The sequence below is a fragment of the Bos indicus x Bos taurus genome, chromosome 3, assembly GCF_003369695.1.
Source record: "Bos indicus x Bos taurus breed Angus x Brahman F1 hybrid chromosome 3, Bos_hybrid_MaternalHap_v2.0, whole genome shotgun sequence".
Taxonomy (NCBI): Eukaryota; Metazoa; Chordata; class Mammalia; order Artiodactyla; family Bovidae; genus Bos; species Bos indicus x Bos taurus.
This window is the reverse complement of record NC_040078.1, coordinates 28,422,109-28,446,227: the sequence shown is the minus strand read 5'-3', so window position 1 is coordinate 28,446,227 and position 24,119 is coordinate 28,422,109. Positions and strand designations below refer to the sequence as shown.

At 43.1% G+C, this 24,119-nt stretch overlaps 1 protein-coding gene and 1 long non-coding RNA gene across 2 annotated transcripts in view; both read right to left on the bottom strand.

Annotated features, from left to right (window-relative positions):
• Positions 1–2,091, bottom strand: part of LOC113889115 — a 47,055-nt gene extending 44,964 nt beyond the window's left edge. Inside the window, exon 1 of the long non-coding RNA XR_003510152.1 lies at positions 2,049–2,091. This is a non-coding gene — a long non-coding RNA (uncharacterized LOC113889115). The remainder of the gene's footprint in view (positions 1–2,048) is intronic.
• A 2,439-nt stretch (positions 2,092–4,530) lies between these two features.
• The window catches only part of TSPAN2 (tetraspanin 2), a 40,902-nt gene continuing 21,313 nt past the window's right edge, over positions 4,531–24,119 (bottom strand). Inside the window, exons 3-8 of the mRNA XM_027535944.1 lie at positions 17,637–17,734; positions 16,398–16,472; positions 14,901–14,999; positions 13,499–13,570; positions 10,030–10,113; positions 4,531–6,876 (exon numbers count right to left, since the gene is read on the bottom strand). Of these exons, the coding sequence (XP_027391745.1) occupies positions 6,811–6,876; positions 10,030–10,113; positions 13,499–13,570; positions 14,901–14,999; positions 16,398–16,472; positions 17,637–17,734 (494 nt within the window). The 3' untranslated portion in view covers positions 4,531–6,810. The remainder of the gene's footprint in view (positions 6,877–10,029; positions 10,114–13,498; positions 13,571–14,900; positions 15,000–16,397; positions 16,473–17,636; positions 17,735–24,119) is intronic.

Below are 24,119 nucleotides of genomic sequence, written 5' to 3'. Positions count from 1 at the left end.
CATCCCAAAGGAGATCAGTCCTGGATGTACATTGGAAGGACTGATGTTGAAGCTGAAACTCCAATACTTTGGCCACCTGATGCGAAGAGCTGACTCATTGGAAAAGACCCTGATGCTGGGAAAGATTGAGGGCAGGAGGAGAAGGGGACACCAGAGGATGAGATGGTTGGATGGCATCACTGACTCAATGGACATGGGTCTGGGTAGACTCCGGCAGGTGGTGATGGACAGGGAGGCCTGGCGTGCTGAGGTTCATGGGGTCACAAAGAGTTGGACATGACTGAGCGACTGAACTGAACTGAACTGAAGAGTGGGTTGCATCTTACACGACAGAGAGACCCAGAGAAAAATACAGGAACTCTAGCTATGGCTCTTGATATATAGTTGTTAAATTAGAATTGGGAAATATATCAAAAACTATTCATTAATTCAACAGATGAATGTGTTCAAATAGGTATTTGTCATTTGTGGAAGTATCTTTCAGTTTAGTTCAGTTCAGTTCAGTTGCTCAGTCGTGTCTGACTCTTTGCGACCCCATGAATCGCAGCACGCCAGGCCTCCCTGTCCATCACCATCTCCCGGAGTTCACTCAAACTCACGTCCATCAAGTCAGTGATGCCATCCAGCCATCTCATCCTCTGTCGTCCCCTTTTCCTCCTGCTCCCAATCCCTCCCAGCATCAGAGTCTTTTCCAATGAGTCAACTCTTCGCATGAGGTGGCCAAAGTACTGGAGTTTCAGCTTTAGCATCATTTCTTCCAAAGAGCACCCAGGGCTGATCTCCTTTAGAATGGACTGGTTGGATATCCTTGCAGTCCAAGGGACTCTCAGGAGTCTTCTCCAACACCACAGTTCAAAAGCATCAATTCTTTGGCGCTCAGCTTTCTTCACAGTCCAACTCTCACATCCATACATGACCACAGGAAAAACCATAGCCTTGACTAGATGGACCTTTGTTGGCAAAGTAACGTCTCTGCTTTTGAATATGCTATCTAGGTTGGCCATAACTTTCCTTCCAAGGAGTAAGAATGTTTTAATTAGTTATACACAATTATGCATGTTTCAATTATATTAGGTTGGTGCAAAAGTAATTGCAGTTTTTGCATTGTTGACATTTGTCATTTGATATTGGAATACCTTCTTAAAAAATGTGATTATGTTAAAACATCATTTTAATGCACATTTCTCGTGCTATGTTTTTTCCTAATGATTTATTACTTGGTCTTTATTTTAGGCTAGGGAAACAACGTTAGACAAAAAGCAAATTAGAGTGATTTTCTTATTTGAGTTCAAAATGGATTGTAAAGCAGTAGACAGCTTACAACACCAACAATACCTTTGGCCCAGGAACTGCTAATGAATATACAGTGCAGTGGTGGTTCAAGAAGTTTTGCAAAGGAGATGAGAGCCTTGAAGATGAGGAGCATAGTGGCTGCCCATCAAAAGTTGACAATGACCAACTCAGAGCCGTTATCGAAGCTGATCCTCTTAAAACTTCACAAGAAGTTCCCCAAGAATTCAACATCAGTCAGTCTATGGTTTTTTGGCATTTGAATCAAATTGGAAAGGTGAAAAAGCTTGATAAGTGGGTGCCTGATGAACTGACTGAAATTTTTAAAAAATTGTCATTTTGAAGTGTTGTCTTTTCTTATTCTACACAATGACAAACCATTTCTTGATCAGATTGTGATATGTGATGAAAAGTGTATTTTATTTGACAACTGCTGATGACCAGCTCAGTGGTTGGACCAAGAAGAAGCTCCAAAGCACTTCCCAAAACCAAACTTGCACCAAAAAAAGGTCATGGTCCCTAATTGGTGTTGTGCTGCAGATCTGATCCGCTACAGCTTTCTGAATCCCAGCAAAACCATTACATCTGAGAAGTATGCTTAGCAAACTGATGAGATGCACTGAAAACTGCAATGCCTGCACCTGATATTGGTCAAAAGAATGGGTCCAATTCTTCTCCATGACAATGCCCGACCACATGTCACACAACCAACACTTCAAAAGTTGAATGAGTTGGGCTGCCTCATCAGCCATATTTACCTGATCTCTTGCCAACTACTTCTTCAAGCATCTTGACAACCAGCAGCAAGCAGAAAATGCTTTCCAAGAATTCGTCGAATCCCGAAGCACAGATTTTTACACTACAGGAATAAACAAACTTAATTCTCATTGGCAAAAATGTGTTGATGGTAATGGTTCCTATTTTGATTAATAAAGATATGTTTGAGTGAATTATAATGGTTTAAAATTCACATCCGAAATCATAATTACTTTCATGCCAACCTAATAATTAACAAAACTCATAAACATAATAATTATAACAATAGGTAATATTTATCAATGTCAGGTATGCTAGGCACTTTGCTAATTATACCTTTTAATTTAATTTAAATTTCTTCTATTTAATATAAGTAAAACCATCATAAGTTATACAGGACAAAAACAAAACAACATCAAAATTTTGGAAGTGTTACTGGCATATTAGCTAAAAACTTTGTGAAATCAGCATAGATTTTGCTTTGCAGCTTTCTGGACATATTACTTCTATTCTTCAATGTGTTTCATGTCCCTAGGAGACAGCCATCTGAATAGTGGACTCCTGAAATGTATTTAGTCATCCTTGTTAAAATGAGAATATCAACAAAATGATTAATAACAACATGTTGCATTGGTGTAGTCTTTTTACCTTTCAAAGGACACCCACATGCAATACCTCACAGGTAACATCTTATAGAAAAAAGAGTCATGTTGAAAGAAAATAGAAACCTTTTGTCTCTCTTAAAATATGCGTGTGTATGCTATGTCCCATCAGTTACCTGTGACTCTTTGTGACCCTATGGACTGTAGCGCACCAGGCTCCTCTTGATTCTTCAGGCAAGAATACTGGAGTGGGTTGCCATGCCCTCCTCCAGAGGATCTTCCTGACTCAGGGATTGAACCTCTGTCTCCTGTGGCTCCTGCATTGCAGGTGGATTCTTTACTGCTGAGCCACTAGGGAAGCCCATCTTAAAATATACCTTGACACAAATTTGATTTTGATGAGCCCAAACTAAGATGATGTAGTTAAGCAACTAACTTCAAAGGCCCGTTAGTGCTCCCTCCTATGGGTAGGGAAAATGGGGTTGCTGAAATCAAGGGCCTGGTGGTCAAAGAGCATTAAAAGGGAGCAATGTGCAATTTTACAGGTTGTATTTTGGATAATAAAGGAGCTACTCTGGGGAAGAGAAATGTAATTTAGGTCAAACAGTATTAATTGAAATAGAACTATATATGATAACTTTGTGAGAGTGTTGTTTTTAAGTACAGCTCTCACTTCAGTTCAGTTTAGTTCAGTCACTCAGTCATATCCAACTCTTTGCGACCCCATGGACTGCAGCACGCCAGGTTTCCCTGTCCATCACCAACTCCTGGAGCTTTCTCAAACTCATGTTCACCAAGTTGGTGATGCCATCCAACCATCTCATCCTCTGTTGTCTCCTTCTTCTCCTGCCTTCAATCTTTCCCAGCATCAGGGTCTTTTCAAATGAGTTGGTTCTTTGCATCAGGTGGCCAAAGTATTGGAGTTTTAGCTTCAGCATCAGTCCTTCCAATGAGTACTTAGGACTGATTTCCCTTAGGATTGACTAGTTAGATCTCCTTGCAGTCCAAGGGACTCTCAAGAGTCTTCTCCAACACCACAGTTCAAAAGCATCAATTCCTTGGTGCTCAGCTTTCTTTATAGTCCAACTCTCACATCCATACATGACTACTGGAAAAACCATAGCTTTGACTAGACAGAACTTTGTTGGCAAAGTAATATCTCTGCTTTTTAATATGCTGTCTAGGCTGGTCATAGCTTTTCTTCCAAGGAGCAAGCATCTTAATTTCATGGCTATAGCCACTATCTGCAGTGATTTTGGAGCCCAAGAAAATAAAGTCTGTCACTGTTTCCACTGTTTCCCCATCTATTTGCCATGAAGTGATGGGACTGGATGCCATGATCTTAGTTTTTTGAATGTTGAGTTTTAAACCAACTTTTTCACTCTCCTCTTTCACTTTCATCAAGAAGCTCTTTAATTCTTAGCTTTCTGCTGTAACAGTGGTGTCATCTGCATATCTGAGGTTATTGATATTTCTCCCGGCAATCTTGATTCCAACTTGTGCTTCATCTGGCCTGGCATTTCACATGATGTACTCTGCATATAAGTTAAATAAGCAGGGTGACAATATCCATCCTTAATGTACTCCTTTCCCAATTTGGAACCAGTCTGTTGTTCCATGTCCCACTCTAACTGCTGCTTCTTGACCTGCATACAGATTTCTAAGAAGGCAGGTAAGGTGGTCTGGTATTCCCATCCCTTTAAGAATTTTCCAGTTTGTTGTGATCCATAGTTTCCACTAATAACACTATGGAAAGGTTACTACTCTTTCCTTTTTTCATCAATTGTTTGGGTTGATTTATATTAATAGTTAGACATTTAGATAAGTTGCATGAAGGTATGGATAAATATATAATGGAATTTTAAGATAATCAAACAAGCAATTGCAGTACATAGAAAATTTAATTTTGAAATAACTTAAAATATTTCATCAAGATGCTTTGATTCAGTGTCTGGGTACCATGCATTTAAGAAAATGTTTGGGTCTGATCTCATATTAGTTCAGGTAAACAAATATAACCAAAAACTTATATATGTGCATATATATTTGTACACATATATGTATACATGTGTTTATATATATACATGTATACATATATTCAAGTTATGCATATATATTCTATATATAGAGAGAGTCAAGATATATATGTATGTAAGTCTACTCTCACTCAGAGGTTAAATTCTCTACTTTTACTCACGGCACATATTTTAGAAAACTTACTCCCCAAAGGTGCACTTTAATCATATATGGAACAAATCTCTACTCTTCCACTTTTAACTAGACTTCTTTAAGGTTAATTCAGATATAGAATGAAACTCACTTTTGTTGAATCCCAGAGGAATCTGAGCTGGAAGAAACCTAAGTATACCCTGGGGCTTATTTCTTGTCTTTAGGCAGACAAATGAAGTAAAGCCACCAAGAGAGATGGACTGCTTGTTCTTTACTTTCAGAGCTCTATTTCTCAACTACCAGGACAGAAACATCTATTTCATGAAGTGATTTTCTTAAAATAATCTTTTTGTTACCTATGGACACAGCGAAGTAACCATGCACAATTAAATTTTTAGCTTGCCTCCAACTGGACTTTTTTTCTAGAAATCTTCCTCCATGGTTATTAGCAGTAGCAAGTATGGCAGGAGAAACACGGTTCTCCAAGGGAGTGAGATTATTTCAAACGGATAGGCCTTTTCAGCAAAATGTTTTGTGAAAGTTTCTTGAAGTGTACACTTTCCTTTAGTGCAGACCCAAAGACTTGTGTTCTCACACGAGTATAAACTTATTTGGGGGTTTCAAAAGTCCCCCATACTTTCATTTTTGTATGGCCTTTTAAAATGTAAATTTAAAAAAATCTATGTTTTACTAGATGCAGCAAGTTGTTAAAAATGTACATACATGTCAATTTAGATTATAAATTTGGGATTACAACGAAGCATCAAGACCATAAAGAACACAAACATTTTAATTTTATAAAGAGACTTGCACAGAAGGAACATGTTTCTGTTGTGTGTGTATTTTTATTTCCTTAGCTTGTCTCTGTTGTGTGCACAAAACTAGGAGAGGATGTTTTCCTCTATTTTGGTTTAGCTAAGGATGCTCATGATATAATCTATTTTACGTGGTGAAAACTTGTAGTTCTTAATCTATAAAGAAGAATTCTCTAGGTGAATAAATAAGAAAGATAGAAAAAATTAGGAAAATATGTAAACTCAAGTTATGAGGTATTTCAAAGATACAGTGCCAGTAAAAATTTTCTTTCCCACAATTTGCACCTGCCAGATCTCTTGCTTTAGTCTTTCTATGCTTCCATCTGAAGAAACACAGAAAAGTTTGAGATCAAAGCCCTTTTGCGGATGTGAGGGTGGCAGTGGTTCAGAGAAAAGTCAGAACAGGAAAGTTATAAAGCAATATTTAAATGTCTTTATATAAGCACAAAAATATTTCCTTAAAAAGTTGTTAAAAGGTTTTCCTTTTAGTCCTGAAAACACTCAGTTTCATAGAGCATGTGATTGTCTGTGTGACACTCTTTCCAGAGTGAGGTTTTTTTTTTTTTTTAATACTAGGAAAGTATGACTTATTCAAATTAGATTTTCCATGCTATATTTAGTTTTACAGGTGTATTTAATCCTAAATTCTGGAGAGATTACATATATAAAAATAAATCCCAGGAAACCCGTACACCTAACCCAAACACAGTCGCTTTTACCACTGCACCATGATCTCTCAATCTCTGTGGCTTATTGCTTCCATAAGTTAGAAATCCCTGAATTCTCTATATCTTACTTCCTATGGCTAGAGTCTGAGAAACTGACCTACTATCATTTTTCTTCTAAACAACCAAGTTTCTTTTTTCAAAGCTTTTTGATCTTTTTCTTAGAGTTAAATATGCTCACATACCAAGATTCAGGAATTCCCAGCAACCAGATTTCATTATGCATATACCAGAAACACACAGATCACACATGAACATGCTCTCAGTCAGCATACATAGGCATTCATTAAAGGTGCAAACCAGTCTTGAGCCAAACACACATACATGTGCAAATGTACAGTTAACAGCAAATTATTTTAGATCCTAATGTCCTTTGAATATTAAAAATGAGCCAGGAGACAGCCCCTGTGACATTTGTATACTCTAGATTATACTTTTCATGTAGAAGTAGCTTCATATCACATCTCGTGAATTTCGTATCGCACAGCAAAGGACCATGCTGAATACCATGCCAAAGATCTGAAACAGAAGAAACCACTTGTTAATGACTTTCAAATGATGAATACTGATTTTAAAAAAAGGCCAGCAAACTGCCTGCATGTTTAACTCAAGTTAACAAGTAATTATAACCAATAATTACTGGTTATAAGTGGCACTTTTATGTGTGATACATCATTATGGCTACCGGGTAAGACTTTCATTAACTGCTTAAAATACATTCCTATTTTATTATTTTAAAAATAACAAGACTCTGCTCTAAGAAAAGGCATCTATTTCTAGCTTATAAGACTGTTCTTAATAATTATAAAAGACTTAATACACTACCGGTTTTGGAATTTTATATTTCAGGTTAACCCCAGGTCTCATTTTTATTTTTACTTTGGAAAATGTGTTTGTAACCATTTGTTGTTTAAATACACTTGTGGTCTAAATAGTTTTCTATTTCTGGCAAAGCTTTGAATTTTTGCAACACTGACCACATATTAAAAAATGGAGCATTTGGGGACTTTCCTAGTAATCCAGTGGTCAATACTCCAGGCTTCCACTGCAGGGGGCGTGGGTTCATTCCCTGATCTGAGAGCTACGATTAAGATCCTGCATGACATACAGCATGGCAAAAAAAAAAAAAAGCCACTGATTCATTCAAGAAGTGGAGCATCTCTTCATTTCCAGTCCATTTTTAATTGCAAATGATTCTTAATAAAGCATCATTATTTAACTCAATAGTTTCACCAAAGCATAAACTGAGGTGTGTGAACTATGGCATTACTGACATCTTTTATGTCTTGGATAATTCTTTGAGAAGCTAAATATCTGGCAAAATCAAAAGCTACTTAAATGGTTTGAACAGAAGGATGCCAAAAAATCATTTTTGTCCTCAATAACTTCTACAATTTTGTAGAGTCTATGAAACACTATGTGTAGGTGTGATATTTATAAACTGCTACCAATGTTTGTTCAAAGAAATTAGTATCATAACTCTCTCTCTCCTCAATCTCATCCTACATCAGACTAAGATCTATAAATGCTGGATTTTAAAAGGTACAGTTAAAAATAAATAAATAAATAAAAAGGCACGTGTTATCAGTTTTTGGAAGGGAAAAGATAAACTTAAGGGAATAACCAGGATCGGGACTCCAAGCTTCTGACAGAATTCAGCAGCAGGGTGTGGCAGGGGAGACACCTAATGGCCATTTTGTTAACTGATTATATGGTAAAACTTACCTTATGAAGAAAAGAATTAAAGAAGGAACTTTAGGGGTGCTGAGTCAAGATGGCCAACAGAGGGCATTCCCCCTTTTCCGTGGTTGTGAGGCTGGGTGCAACCCCTACGTAAGCCACACTGTACCCTCAGAGAGAAACTTCTTCAGTCTCTCCCTGCCACTGTCGTGAGTCAGGGGTGACCACTTTCAGAATGGGCAATCCTTGAGACTGTAAAATTGTTGGCAGGGTCTATTTGATACTTCTGTTAATGCAGATCTTTTTCAAATCTTCTGCCTCAGGACTGTCCTAGGGAAGCCACAGACTAGTCATCAGGCTAGCCCCAGGGTGGGTGGGGAGGGCCCTGAGAGAGGTCCCCAGATAGGGATGTGTTCAGCATAGTATTTTCACCCATTGCCCCAGCCCTCTGTGCTCTAAATACAAGAAAGGAGCAAAGATGACTGTGTGTCCCCTGAGAACTGCCAATTCATTAATTTCCTCACAATTCCATTGCCCTTGCCTTAGCTTAGACTATGAATTAATCTACATAGGAGGACTAGAGGGTAAGTCTATCTTGTCTGCTCAGTTGTTCAGTCATGCCTGATTCTTTGTGACCCTATGGCCCACCAGGCTCCTCTGTCCATGGGATTTTCCAGGCAAGACTACTGGAGTGGGTTGCCATTTCCTCCTCCAAGGGATCTTCCTGACCCACGGATTGAACCCACATCTCCTGTGTCTCCTGCATTGGCAGGTGGATTCTTTACCACTGAGCCACCTGGGAAGCCTAAGTCTATCTTGAAGTGAAAGTGAAAGTCGCTCAGCCATGTCCAACTCCTTGCGACCCCATGGTCTATACAGTCCATGAAATTCTCCAGGCCAGAATACTGGAGTGGGTAGCCTTTCCTTTCTCCAGGGGATCTTTCCAACCCAGGGGTGCCATTGCCTTCTCCGCAAGTCTATCCTAGCATTAGCTATTACTCAACCCCTGGACAGTGGAAATCACCTCTTTAGGGGCCTACCTAAATCTTACTTCCCTCCAACTTTATCTCCACATTGAACTACATGTCCTTCCAAACCTGGGTGGCTCCCCTCTACCTTAAAGGATAAAGCCCGACCTACCAAAAAGTAACACAAAGAACTCAATTATGTGGACCCTCCTAAACCATTCCAGTGTCATCTCTTGCTACATGTACCATAGCTTTCTGACCCTATCGACTCTTGTACATTCTTCTTTGGGGCTTTAGAGGTACTGAGCTACTTGCCAGTGCATGGGTGCAGTATGCTTCAATTCACACGTCTATATATGCTTTGCCTGGGTCCTGGGTTTGGGAACACTCATTACATGTAGATCTAGCATTTATCGACTGCTGCATTCCAGACACTTTATATGAATTAATTTCTAATTATTCTTTACATCTATTATCCCACTTAATCGTCACAACAATTTTATGAGGTTGGTATATTAAGATCCCCATTCTGCTGATGAAGGAATTAAGACATAGAGAAATTAAGAAAACTTCCAGTGACCCCAGGGCTTGTAAGCAGTGGAGCTAGCAGTTGAATCCAGGGAGTGGGATGCCAGAGATCACATTGTTAATCAGCACATGGTGCTGCCTCTGAAGATCATAGGTGACAGAGTTTAACCTATGTTACCTTCAATTTCTAACAAAGGAAGAGACTCGGAATTAAAAATCACTTGTCTAGTGTAAGCTTGATGGGCTTAAAATGGGAAGCTATTGCAACGATAAACTCAAAGTCATAATTCATTTAAAATGGAAATTTGTATCACATTTTTAGAGAATTAAGTATTGATGGGTCTAATTAGCTTTGTTCTTAGATATCTTGTCAAAAAGTCTTTGTCTTTTATGAGAAATCTCTCTGAAGACACAGCCACATCACACTTGAAGAGAAGATGCAAAGGTTCAAAGGTTTCTTAGGGGTCAAAGAAGGTACATTCTAGAACTTTCTCACCGTGAGACCTGCGATTCCAATACCGACAATTCCGATGAGCTGGAGCTTAACACTGATTATGCTCTCAATTTCATCAATGCAATTCTGTTTTGGAAAAGAAAAGATCAGGAATAACAACTGATGGTATGTGTGAATCATCCAGTTCCAATCCATTCCTGTGAGAATTGACCTATGTCAGCTTCTGGTCATATTTAAACCATTCCTCCTAGGTACTTAAAATCTCCTTTAGGTTCTGATAAACCAAAAATGTAGTTGGGAGAAAAAGAATAATCCTCTCCTTTTGGTGGAATTTTCCTATTTAGGCCAATGGCTGCTTCAAAGCCCTGAAACCTGGCAGGAGGAAGCTATTCTGGAACATGAGGCGTTTAAAAATTTGCAGCTTCTCTTTCCTTTCAGCAAATAAAAAATAAGTAAAATACACCCAGAATAATAGCCTCTTGTTTTGGGTTGCCATTTACAGTTTAAATGATTTTACATACTTTTTAAAAATACTTGGTCCAATTCACTACGCAAGGTAGGTATCACCTAGTGGTAGGTATGTAAGTGCTGCTGCTGCTGCTAAGTCGCCTCAGTCGTGTCCGACTCTGTGCGACCCCACAGACGGCAGCCCACCAGGCTCCCCTGTCCCTGGGATTCTCCAGGCAAGAACACTGGAGCGGGTTGCCATTGCCTTCTCCGAGGTATGTAAGTAAGAAGCTATGAAGTCTGTACAGGTTCAAATTTAACAAAGGAAAGCCAAGTGCTGGGGGCTGGAGGACTGTTTTCTTCTTGGGTGGCTGAGATGGATGGCATTATTCTTCCATCTGTGTCCCACAGAGACTGGGCAGGGCAGGTCCAAAGAAACTTCACAGATGGGGGAATATTGGACAGGGGCAGAATACATCACTTGTATAATAATTGTAATTACTTTCTCCAACTTCTGTTTGGTCCTCTTAAATACAGAGGTATTCTTGCAACCCAAATTTGCCCTTAGGCTGTCCAGGTCCTTTCACTTGTCAATGATCAGCTCTCTCTGATACTTGCATAAGCTATATGAAACTCTTACCACTATCCTCACATTTCCTATCACACTTCATTCATTCATGGTTAATTCATTCAACAAACATTTCTCAGCATCGGCCTTACATGCCATGCCACTGGAATGGCATGATGGATTTGGAGAAAATAAGACATGGTTTCTTTCACTCTCAGGGAGCTAATAGTTTAGAGAAGGCCATAGACTCACAAAAATAATTACATTGCATTCTGGTAAAAGTTTGAGAACCAATGCTTTAGATAATGAGTTCTTTACTTATTGGAGTCAAGCCATAGAAATTCTTCCAACCTTCCTCATCTGCACCTATAAACTTATACACCCCATTCATCCAGTGCCAGGTACTGCTCTCTGCAGGGAGCATGCAAGGTGAGCAAGGCACACTGCTTCTTGCCACTGCCCTTCTCTGTGGAAAGTTAACCCCTTTCCTGACTCTGGATCTTATTCTCTCATCACTTCTGGAAGCTTGTACTGCCACATATCTCCCTTCCTTCCTACACATTCAGCCTCTCCTTCTGCACTGACACTGTCACTCATCATGTAACACCATGCACTTGATCTGCAGTCTAAAGCAAAAACCCCCTCTAATCGCATCCTCCAGCTCTGCCCATGTCCCCTCCTTTCTTTCACAGAAAGTTTCTTTCTATGAAAAAGAAACTAAGAGGTAAAGTGAGGAGATAGGATAATGTGAGGACCATGATACAGATGCTTCTAGAAACATCCTCATACTTCCCTCATTTCCTACATTGTTCTTGCGCATTCCAAACTGCTTCACCAAAACTGCATGGCAAATGTCATTAAGAATCTTCTAAGCATCAAATCCCAACACATGATTTCCAGCCTTTATTTCCTTGTCCTCTTCTCAGCATTTGACTTTATGGATAAGCCACCACCTCCCTCACTCTACAGGAGCATTGTCTTTGAACTTTCCCTCATTCTGACTCTTTCTACACAGTCTCATTCTGGCTACTTGTCCTCACGTGTGTGCGTGCTCAGTCATTGAGTTGTGTTCAACTCTTTGTGATTCCATGGAAAGGACTGTAGCCTACCAGGCTGCTCTCTCCACGGAATTTTCCAGTCAAGAATACTGGAGTGGGTTCCATTTCTTTCTCTAGGGGATCTTCGTGACCCTAGGATCAAACCCACATCTCCCATGTCTCCTGCATTTCAGGCAGATTCTTTACCACTGAGCCACCAGGGAAGCCCACTTGTCCTTAGCTTACCCCTTCAATGATAGTACTTTTGCCCACCTTATTCCTTATTCTACATGCTCCCCTGGGCATTTCCATCCACTCCTAGGCTTTAGCTATCACCAGCTTGCTGGATTCTGACACCTGTGTCTTCAGCTCAGATTACCTGCAAATGTCACAGGTACCTAGTGTGCAAACTTGACTGAAACTGAAGCTGTCAACTGCTCCTTTCCTTCTGTTCACCTCTCTTAGTGAGTGAGCCTCTGTCTACCCAGCAGGAGTCCAAAGTCTCAGCTTCTTCCCTTTCACTCCCCATCCACATCTAGTCAGTCACCTAGGGCTGCGGATTCTACCCCTGGACATCTCTGAGTCTGTCACGTCCTCTCCCTCCCCTCTGTTTGTAACTTGCTCTAAGCCCTCATCCTCTCTTACCAGGGTGAAAACAAGTGTCACCTCCATGGCCTCCCTCCATGAATCTATAGCCTTCTGTTCTACCAGTCACACCCCCAGTCACCTGAGTGCTTTCTACAATGTGAAACCGATTATGTTCATCCTCTACCAAAAGCAACGGCTTCCCTCAAGTTCCAGGTATAAAATCAAGCCTATGTTAGCCTTTCCAAAAATGTCCCCTGCCATTCCCTGTGGGCTCCCTACTCTCTTGCAGTCCTGGAATTTCACACTGTCATGTTTTCTGTTCCAGCTACTTTCAGGACCTGGAATGACCTCCCCTTGTTCAAACTTGGCTCAAGAGTCCCATCCATGGTCAAGCTTTCCTGACTCCACTGTGTCTCCACTGTATGCTGGGCAGATACTGTACTCTGCATGGCACCAACTCCCTTGACTGGACTGTGAGGCCACTGAGACAGGGACCATCTGTTTTTTATCTTAGAGTTTTCAGAACCTGGCATAGTGCCTGTCATGTAGCATTTAATAAAGGAAGCATTTATCAGTGCCATGACATCCATGGAAGACACTCATGGGGCAACATTCTTAAGAGTGCACACCCCTGGCCTTGGTGAGCTTAATTAAGGCCACTCTATTTGCATTATTACCGGCAAGTCAGCACACTGTTATTCCCCAGGGTACCAGGAGATTGGGACTCAGCATTGCTTCACCTGTTCTATACAGAATAAAACTGAGGCTAGAAGCTACTGTGAGAGGGCCTCCTAGAATCACAACCTCCATCCTGAGAGCAAGAACCATCTTAACACCACAGGCAGGATAGGAATCTGGTAGAGACGCTTACCTTGTGTCCTAGGAGCTCCTTTGGACAGGTGAGTTGGACCTGTTCAGGGCTTTCTTTTCCACAGCACTGAAACTAGAAAGTCAGAAAAGAGCTTTTAGGGAAGGTAATGAGAGGACACAGATGGAGAAGCAGCAGTTACAAGCCCGGGTCTCTCTGTAAAGGACTGGGATTGCTGAGGCCGCAAAACATCTTTGTCGCCTGACATTGCAACCCAACAGCCATTCTGGGGAGAGCGTGGTCATATGGTCATGCTGGCAGAGCAGAAAAATGACTTCACCAAAGTGTCCACCTTTTATGACAGGAGGTGACTGAAGGCAATCCAAACAAGGCAAGAAGCTGACAGTGCCTGTGTAAACTGCTGTTTTTAGACAGGAGTTGGGTCTTTAGATTTTTCCTCTTGGCTTTGCCAAGTAGCTAATGTTTTATGAGCTTCAGGAAAGGCTCATTAACTGAAGAGAGCCCGGAATAGAGAGCAGAGGTGACCACAGAGAACCCCAGGGGCTAAAAGACTGGTACTCAAAGACTGGCCAGCCAACAGGTATCCTGCCTTAGGGCTGCCCTTCAAAGACAAAGGAACCTGTGTGCTGTTTGACGTCCTTGGGGTGGCTGTGGCTGAACAGGATAAATGGTTGGCGACTTCCAGGACAGGCCTGTGACATACAAGAACTGGGCTACCTGAAAACACCTGGCCAGGAGTGCACTGCTGCTTCTCTGTATCACAGTGGTTGGGAAATCAGGACACCATTGGCCTGGCCCATCTCCCCTGGAAGTCTTTCTTGGAAAGATTGCTGCACCGACAGCATGTTCCCACAGGACATCCTGGGAGAAACCGCACATGCCTCCCTCACGTATCCCTCTGTCTCGCACCTGGGGGAGCTGAGTGAGGATCAGGGAGGCAAGGAACTTGCTCCAGGTCATGAAGCTGTTCTGCGGCAGAGCTGCAGCTAGAGATAAGCTTTTCTGACATGAAGGTCACGGTTGTTTCTGTTACACCGCAGGGCCACTCTTGGCAGAAGCTGGTATTCACTTGGGCAGCTTTGTCTCTCTGGGTGCATGTCCAGACTTCCTCTTGTCAACTCTGTGTTAGACCTTTTTCTCTTCTAGATTCTACATATAACGCAAATGGTGACTCCCACGAACGGAGAAATACAATGCTGCTGCCTGGCTTCACTCAATTTATTCTTATTTCTAATCTAGGTGATTAGAGAGAACCTAGCTTGTGCATAATATTTGTTGCTGTTCAGTTGCTCAGTCATGTCCAACTGTTTGTGACCCCATGGACTGCAGCATGCCAGGCTTCCCTGTCTTTCACTGTCTCCCTGAGTTTGCTCAAACTTACGTCCATTAAGTCGGTGACTCAGTAATCTTTAGAAGATGAAATTTGAAGGAAGAAGTCACTTACCGTTGAGTGGAAGGTGATGAGAGTCCCATTTCCCTTTTCCTTGTCTCTAAGGTAATCATTATAAGCTTCTTCATACATGGTCTGAACATGTCGTATTGCCTGAAAAAAATATCAGGAAAACAAAGGGACATGAGTGGGAAGTTCCAAATGTTCTCCTTTCATCAAGAAAAAAGCCCTCTTCCCCATCCTTCAAGAATATGGCCTTTTCATGTGTTTATTTGGACTTGAGGGTAATTCCATATATATGGACCAGATTGCAGGTTCTGGAATTTCTAAGATGCTTCTGATGGAAGGATAGACTAACCAAAAATAATTTTCACAGAATAGAAAGATTTCTTAGAGTGGAGGTTCTCAGCCCTGAATGGACAGCAGCAAAAACTGAACCCCAGGTTCCTGGGTCCCACCCAGGTGATTATGGTGCACAGCCAGGGTAGAAACCTATGCATTCTTGGGACTCCCTTGGTAACAAGTACTCAAATCTTTTCATGACGTGGTTTAAAAGGTGTTCATGACCAGGGAAAACTGTTTCAGCATTTAAATACCATAGAAAATGCAGAGAATGTTTTTTCTAGTGTAACAGCATGTGACCCCCAAATCCATAGGCTCTCAAGAAGTCATAAGATCCAGTTCCTCTAACTTACATATTTGAGGTTAAAGGAGTTTGAGTAAACTCCAGGAGGTGGTGAAGGACAGAGGAGCCTGGTGTGCTACAGTCCATGGGGTCCCAAAGAGTCAGACATGACTTAACAACTGAACAACAACTTTAGAAAAATTCCAGAGGAGGATATTTACTCATTCTACATATTTACCATTTTTAAAATCTAAAATAAATTCATAAACAGAATTGATAGCATGTGAATTTACATGAAATACAGCAAAACTTAAGATTCCATTCTTCCTCCTCTTCCATTTCACTCCTCTTTGCATGTTTAAGCCTAAAAAACTACCTTCGTCTGTGGGTTCTTCTGATAATCTATCCTGCGCACCTACAGTTTGAGCACAAATCTAAACTGGCTTCATGGGCACCCAGAAGGCAGACTGTAGTCTTTGAGGTTGACCTGTCCTCTGCCCAGGCCAAACCCTAAGAACAAAGGACAAGCGAACAGGGGTGCAAATGTGTGTTCTTCTCCATCCCTACTTCTCACACCTGTAATCTAGCTCCTCCCACATTCCAAACGGGATCACCTTAAATTAGAGATCCTTTTGTTACAAAAACCCATAGATTCCTTCATGTATCTAATGAAAGCAATTAACTACCTCCCCAGGAATATATGTGCACTTACATGTATGCAGCCACACACACACATACACACACACACGCGCGCACCTGCTTAAGTCTGCACTACATTTCTAGGTTAAAAATTCTGCATAAAAGATAATTCTGGGGTTTATTTGGCTTTGGAATGTCACTGTGGTTGTCAATATTCTCATGTCTTTTGCCATAAAGAGAACACTTTAACCATCATTAAAGAACATTTATAAGTAACATTTACTTACTACATCCTTGCCTATGAAAGCAAATACTCCAGTGGTTATTTCAGCAGCAAATATCACCAATAGGCAGGTAAAAAACTGTAAAGGAGAGAAAATACTACCTTCATTAATTCAATAACCTTTTCAATTTATTTAACCTCTTTAATTCTAATTCCTTGAAAAACAAGGTTATTAGTTTGAACAGAAATATTACAGAAGGAAGCATCTGATCCCTTGGTCCACATGCCGTTTGTTTGCTCAGTAATTCATTCAGCAATCATTTATTGAGCATTTGCTCTGGGCCAGGAACTGCCCTGGGCACTGGGTATACAGTGGTGAATAAGATAAGATCTCAGTGTCTCTGCTCTTTTGGACATAATACTAATAATAGAAAGAGCAGGAAATGATGAATGAGTAAGCAATAGAAGAGTAAGATCATTTCAGAGTGATATAGAAATCCCACCACCTAGAACAGTGCCTGGCACCCATATGTTCAGTGACTGCTTGATGAACAAAAGAGGTTCTATAAAGATATAAAATCAGACCAGGAGATAGACAGTGACTGGAAGTGCTGGATTTGGGGAGGAGGTGACCTGAGACCGCGTGCTGTAGATGGATGCTCTGAGGAGGAGGGAGTGGAGGTGAAGGGTGTCCTTCCGGACAGATTTCTGCTCTGATCTCGTGGGTCTGCTCTGATTAAACTAAGTTCAGTGATAAACAAGACACAGGATGCTCCACAACAGGGGAAAAAGAAAGAGTGGGGAACTAAGGAAGTGAGTTAGAAACCTTACACGGCAAGAGATCAGGAGAAGTGGCCACAGTCAAACATCAAAGACTGCAGAGAGCAAGGAGAGGCCACCTAATAAACCTGCTGTTTCTGATGCCTTGTGGAGAAATACAAAAACTTCCTTCCTGCTCCTCTTTCCCCTTTGGTCACACCGGCATTGGATGGATAACAGTTAACTGCAGTTTTTCCTTTTTTTTTTTTAAACAGAGGCTGCTTGTTAAAACAAACCACAAGAGGGATGTTTGCTTAAATTATTGATCTCAAACAGCAGTACTTTTCTTGTAGATAAGTGTTTCCCTGACTACAGGAATCTTGTAGCTGCCTCAGTCACTGTGAGGTATCATCAGGCACTTTTCCTCCCCAAACATCTTCACACTAACGAACTATTTTTTTTTTTTTTCATGCTTTCCGTAGACATAGGGACAAAGATAATGCCCAGCTCCAGGCCAAGTCCCTCCCCATCTCTCCCCACTTACAGATCCAAGAACACACTGCGACTCCCTCGTGGCCCCACAGCATCCGAAGAAGCCCACGGCCATCATCAGGGCCCCTGCTCCAACCAGCACATAGAGCCCTGTGGGGAGAGGACAGAGAAGATGCTGACCAGTCACGAAGGGCTCTCTCCCCAGCACCAATGCTGCCAGCCTGGCCTCAGTCACCACCACCGCAGACATCCTGCCTGGCAGAGCCTTCAGTTGTTAATAGATAAAGGTTAACCCTTGGGGAGCGCTTCCTGCTGAGCTCTTCGAACACCTGCACAAGGATCCTGAGAGGGAGGCGCTGCTATAATCCCCAGGGAACAAAGAAAGCTTGTGTTTACAGAGGTGAAGGAAGCCGCTCAGGTCACACAACGAGCAAAGACTGGCCGGTGCATCTGTTCCACAACTCTTAGTCACCTCCAAGTGCCTCCTATCTGCCTGGCACTGTACCTTCCAGCCTCCACTACCCCTGTGAAGTGAGTGTTAGTGCCATTCATATAAACTGGTAACACTGAATCCAAGGGTGGTGAGGAATCAGTGCCAGAGCTTGGGCAAGAACCCACATCTTCCCAGGAGCCCGTGGTCTCTCGTGGCACTCTGGAATTAGTAGCTGTTCCCCCACCTTGTAAAGGCCCTGAGGACAAAGTGTCTGGGAGGCGAGAGGGCTGTTGGTCTGCCCAGGCAGAGACAGGGAAGCAGGGAGGAGGTGGGACAGATGAGGGAGGCTTTTAATTAAGGGGAGGGGTGGAAGACACAGTGATGAGGCAGTAAGGCTCTGTGTGAATGATAAATTTTACAGGGCAATACCACATACACAGGACACATGCTAGGTTATACATGTCACAAGAAAAAAGCTGGTGAGGGGAGGCGATAAGGTAATATGCACCAACACTGTTATTGTTAATAGACTATTAGCTACATTTGCTTTAAGGGCTTCTTTTCTCCAGGAACTGTTCTAAGCACTTGGCACAAATTTATTCATTTAATCTTCATGAAGCAGATACCATTATTATCTTCATCTTTTTTTTTTTTTTTTTTTTTAGGCAGAGGAGCTGGGTTCCAAAAGTTAAGTGATTTGCCCAAGATCATAGAGCTGGGATAAAAATACCCATCTGCCTCCAAAGCCAGCTCATGGCCATCAGCCCATCCTGCCTCCCCAGCAATAACAGCGGCCTCAATTTGAGTGATAATTTTGCTCAGTTCTGAAGTCAAGCCACAGGAACAGCTGTTCTCACAGAGAAAGAAAAGGGCAGAAATGTTCTCGTTGTGAGAGAAAGAAGGGCAAGCCAGGTTCTGACTTCCTTTTCTGATCCTGAGATAAGTTAGAACACAATATGGGGTCTGGAACTTGGCTTGCTTAGAATAATGCCCATTGCCTCAACTCTATTTTCTGCATTTTATTCATGTGAGTCACCTGGAAACCACGCCCATCCCTGAGGGGGCAGGGAGTTGGCACGCCACCCCTGTGGGGAAACCCTGAGGCTGGCCTGCAGGGCGCCTGTGGGGCCCCTCTGGGTGCTGACAGTGGTTTGTGGGCAGACCTCGCTGCTCCCTGAGAGCTGAGCAGCAGGCGGGCCGCCTCCTGCACCACCCAGGCTGTTCTTGGGCCCCTTTCAGAGTCGGGGAAGCCCTGTTCTTCCAAGGTCCCGAGACAGGTATTTATGTATTTCCTGCTAGGCAGGCTCAGCCACTTCCTCCTTTTTCCTTTTCCCTAAAAAAATAATTTCATGGAGAATGGATGTGGTAATGGGAGAAGTGAAAACAAATTAAAAATAATACTACTGTTGGCCCCACTGCCTAATTACCTTATTGTTCTAAAGCATTTCTTCACTTTTCAAAGCTCTTTTATTTCCTTCTCCTCAAAGCAGTAAGTAAGGCAAGTATTTTACATATTTCTATTTCTATAATGGGGGTCAGGGCAGCAAGAGGGCTCCAGGCAGGACACACAGGTCCGGAGCCCTGATTCCACCCCCATTGAAACAGTTCCCTCACAGAACATTTCCTGGTTGGGCCACCTTATTGGATGGATTTCCTGCTTATGGTGTCCGTTGCCTCTTCACTGCTGCATGATACTGTCTACAGATCCTGCTTGGAGTCACAGCCTAGAGACTGGACCCTCTGGGATCTTATCCATACTACACTCCAGTCACATAGGAATTCATCATGATGAAACTCAGCCTGTGGGTTCCCATATATGTCTTTCTCATCTATAGATGTTAAATCCTTGAACAAACATTATTCACCCTACCTAGAATACGCCAGGAACAAGATAGAATTCCCAGTCAGTGTTTGTTGGATATGAGGATAAAGGGAGAGCAAATCAGACTGGAAGTTGTGGATGGACTGTCTACCATCACCCATCTTTGCTTAGAGATACATGCTGGGGCTACATTCCAACAAGCATCCAAGAAGCCACCACATGGCTGGGCTCTCCCGAGTCAGGCAGATGAGGACTGGCTGCACAGCCTGCAGGGGCTCCTGAGAGTGTGCAGCCCCGCAGGGAGGGGTGCTCCTGAGGCTTGGGTACAGTGGACAGAGGCACCTGAGTCTGAGGAGGACAGAGCTGCTCCCCACTGTGAACAAGCCCACTCAGCTCCTTGCCCTTCCAAAATAAGAGCTCCCTTAGAAAATGTGCTTATTTGTACAGTATTCCATTCCTCCAGTGGTAAAGAATCTGCCTGCTAATGCAGGAGATGTGGGAGACGTGGGTTCAAGCCATGCGTCAGGACGGTTCCCCTGGAGTAGGAAATGGCAACCCACTCTAGTATTCTTGCCTGGAGAATCCCATTGACAGAGGAATCTGGTGGGCTACAGTCCACGGGGTCTCAAAGAGTCGGACATGACTGAACACATACATATACTCCATACTCCATTCTTAGGCTATCAGAATCACAGAGCTCAGAGCAAACACCCTGAAACTAACCCAGCAGCTCCAGTTCCCAAGGCCTCTCCCTGGAAAACCTCTCCTCCTGTGCATGTGTGGCCACGTGACTCAGCCCTATGCCAAACGAGCACTGCTGGTTGGAGTTGATGTGAAAATCAGAAGAAATTCTACTCGTGGCAAAGGTCTTGGGCCTGCTGAATCCAGTTTCAAATCTGGCTGTAATACTCTGCACGCCATGGGGCCACTTGTAGCTTCCAAGGATACCTTATCCTTTTTCTGATCTGGCCCTCAAAACACAGCTATTGAATGGATAGATTGATCGGCAGGCACACTTTAATTTCAAGATGCTTTCTGTAGGTTGGGAAGATCCCCTGGCGAAGGGATAGGCTACCTACTCCAGTATTCTTGGGTTTCACTTGTGGCTCAGCTGGTAAAGAATCTGCCTGCAATGCAGGGAGACCTGGGTTCAGTCTCTGGGTTGGGAAGATGCCCTGGAGAAGGGAAAGGCTACTCACTCCAGTATTCTGGCCTGGAGAATTTCATGGACTATATAGTCCATGGGGTTGCAAAGAGTCGAACATGACTGAGCGACTTTTACTCACTATCTGAGTGTGGGGGCCCTTTTGCTCCCACAGCAGCTTTGTGACAAGGGGATAACCTATACCCAATCCCCTATGCTTCCTGAGTCCCATTTCCCTTAGTTTGAGAAAGAAAAAACATTTTGATATTGCATTTTTAGCATTAACAGCTAGGCCTTGCCATGCCAATGATCTCCAGGTGACATGCTACCACCAATTTCCTGACAGTTCCATCACTTGTCTCTGATTTCAGATCCTTCTTTCTAAGCTAGAAGCATCATCCCAAGTAACACAGAAAGGAGACAGTGACCTAAATGCCTTGTCTGAGTCAACTCATTTTTAAATGGCTCACCTTTTAGGGACTGAATAGTGGCATGGTCATCAATTTCAGTGAGGTTTTGGCAGCAGATGATTTTACATATCCATCTAATGACCATTTTTCATCGAAAAATATTTTTCTCTGCTTCTGTGCAACTTTCCCTCCCTCCTAGCTTGTTGTGGACACACACAATTATATATGAATTTGGAATACTGGTTGGGACTTAATTCATGGAGAAAGTTAGGCCTTGTGTGCTCAGTTGCCCAGCTGTGTCCGACTCTTTACGACCCCATGGACTGTAGCCTGCCAGGCTCCTGTCCATGGGATTCTCCAGGCAAGAATACTGGAGTGGGTTGTCATTTCCTTCTCCAGGGGATCTTCCTGACCCAGGGATGGAACTTGTCTCCTGAATTGGCAGGCGGATTCTTTATCACTGAGCCTTGGAAAGCCAGGTGAGGCCTTGGGTCCTTGCTAAATAACCATAGCAGCTGTTAGTTACTGAATGCTATTGTAGGAATTTAACATGCATGAGTCATGGAGTCATTCAACACTAAGAGTGACCACCACCACTCCAGTGCCTCAGGGTCTCTGAGTCTGTACTGTGCCCTTGACGGGCATTATCTCAGGAGTCTGGTGCCTGAGAAGCCTCAGTGCTATCAGCTAGTCTCTCGGCCTGACTATCTGGCATCTAAACCACTCCATTATCTCCCCTTCTCCTACTCTCCCATGCAGTTGTGCCGCCCGCGGCGGACTCCTCCCTTGGCCTGCCCTGCGGTAAGAACAGCCGCTAATACTTATTGAGGGTTCACTGCACTCAAGTACACTGATAGGTTAAATCATCTCATGCTCACATCAGCCCTGTGAGGTATGTAGTAGTGGTATTCATATTTCAGAGGGGAGGAATCTGAGACACAGAGAGGTAACTTACCGAAGAGTGCACAGCTAGTAAGGCTCGAAACTGGAACCAAATCCAGGACTCTACTCCAAAGTGGGCGCCCAAACTCCTATGCTGCACTTGCAGTAGGAACCAGAAGAAAGGTGATTTTCTTAACTAGAAATCTGTAACTTTTCATCGGAAAGACTGATGCTGAAGCTGAAACTCCAATACTTTGGCCACCTGATGCGAAGAGCCAACTCATTGGAAAAGACCCTGATGCTGGGAAAGATTTAAGGCAGGAGGAGAAGGGGAGGACAGAAAATGGGATGGTTGGATGGCATCACTGACTCAATGGACATGAGTTTGAGCAGACTCTGGGAGATCATGAAGGAAAGGGAAGTCAGGCGTGCTGCAGCCCATGGGGTTGCAGTCCATGACAAAACAACAACAAGAAAGGGCAGGAGGGTTCTTTTCCTCCTTCCTTGAGAAAAGTGCCCAAGGAATCTAATACTGATGATTTTTGGGGTTTCCCCTCAAAGCATTTTCTGGGGTGGGAGCCAGAAATCTGGGCCTGCCAACTGTGTCTTTAGGTAAGTCCTCTTATTTCTGTTTTGTTATTTGCAATATGGCAGTAATTATCTATACTTAAGTTCTTGTAAAAATGCTTTGGAGAAATTGTGTCAACAGTGTAAGCTATATCACACGTCTGTTTTGCAACTACTATGAATCTCAGGTACAACTAAAAATCGAGAAGTAAAAAATATTACCAGAGTGAGTCAGAGTCTTTAAAAAGCCCCAGAACACTCAGCACTGGAACGCTTACCTTACACATGACATTTAGCCACAATCAAAGCCAGGCTCTGCAGCTCTGTATTCACGGAGGGACAGCCACAGACAACCTGGGATTCCAGAGAGTGAGTGGCTGAGTCTGAGCAGGCAGCTCCTTCCCCTTGGGGAGGAACCTGCTGATGCCCTCCATCCTTTGCTCACAGACATGACTTCATGTGTTCCAGCCTTCTGAGGGCCCAGGGAATCTCTCCCCACCCTGTGCCTCTGGAAGGAAGACCCCTGTGTTGTCTGTACCCCTAAGGGGCAGCCCCAGAGAAAAACTGTAACAGGAGAGCAGAGTGGCATGTTAGTGGAACTTGGAAGACATTGGGGGTTTCTCCCAGGAGTGAAGGGAGTGTCTGGGAAACACCCAAAATGAAGAGAGTCTGGGAAACACCAAGTCACCCCAGCCTTTCTTGTTGCCAGTTCTGCTCTTGCCAGGCTCTCCCTTCTCCACCCTAGCAACCAGTGGTCGTGATGCCCTGGGTCAGCCCCAGGTCTCGACCTGAACTCAGAAGTCCTTGAGAAGAGGTGGCAGGTGTAGTCAGTCTGACTGCCCTGGCTCCCTGGCCTCATTTCTAACTCCCCTCACAGCTGGATCCTCTCCACACTGGTCCCTCACTATTAAGTCAATCCCAGATCTTTATTATATGAAGGGACATTCTCTCCACCACCAAGGAGGAAGACACAAGGGTCCCAGAAAGGAAAGTATCCCCCTAGAGGAGGAAGTGCACGTGTGCTCTTCTAAGTAGTGTCTGACTCTTTGCGACCCCATGGTCTGTAGCCCACCAGGCTCCTCTGCCCTTGGGGATTCTCCAGCCAAGAATACTGGAGTGGGTTGCCATTCCCTTCTCCAGGGGATCTTCCTGACCCAGGGATGGAACTTGTGTCTCTTGCATTGGCAGTTGGGTTTTTTTTTTTACCACTAGCACCTTTTGAACTGTGATGTTCAAGAAGAGTCTTGAGAGTCCCTTGGACTGAAAGGAGATAAAAC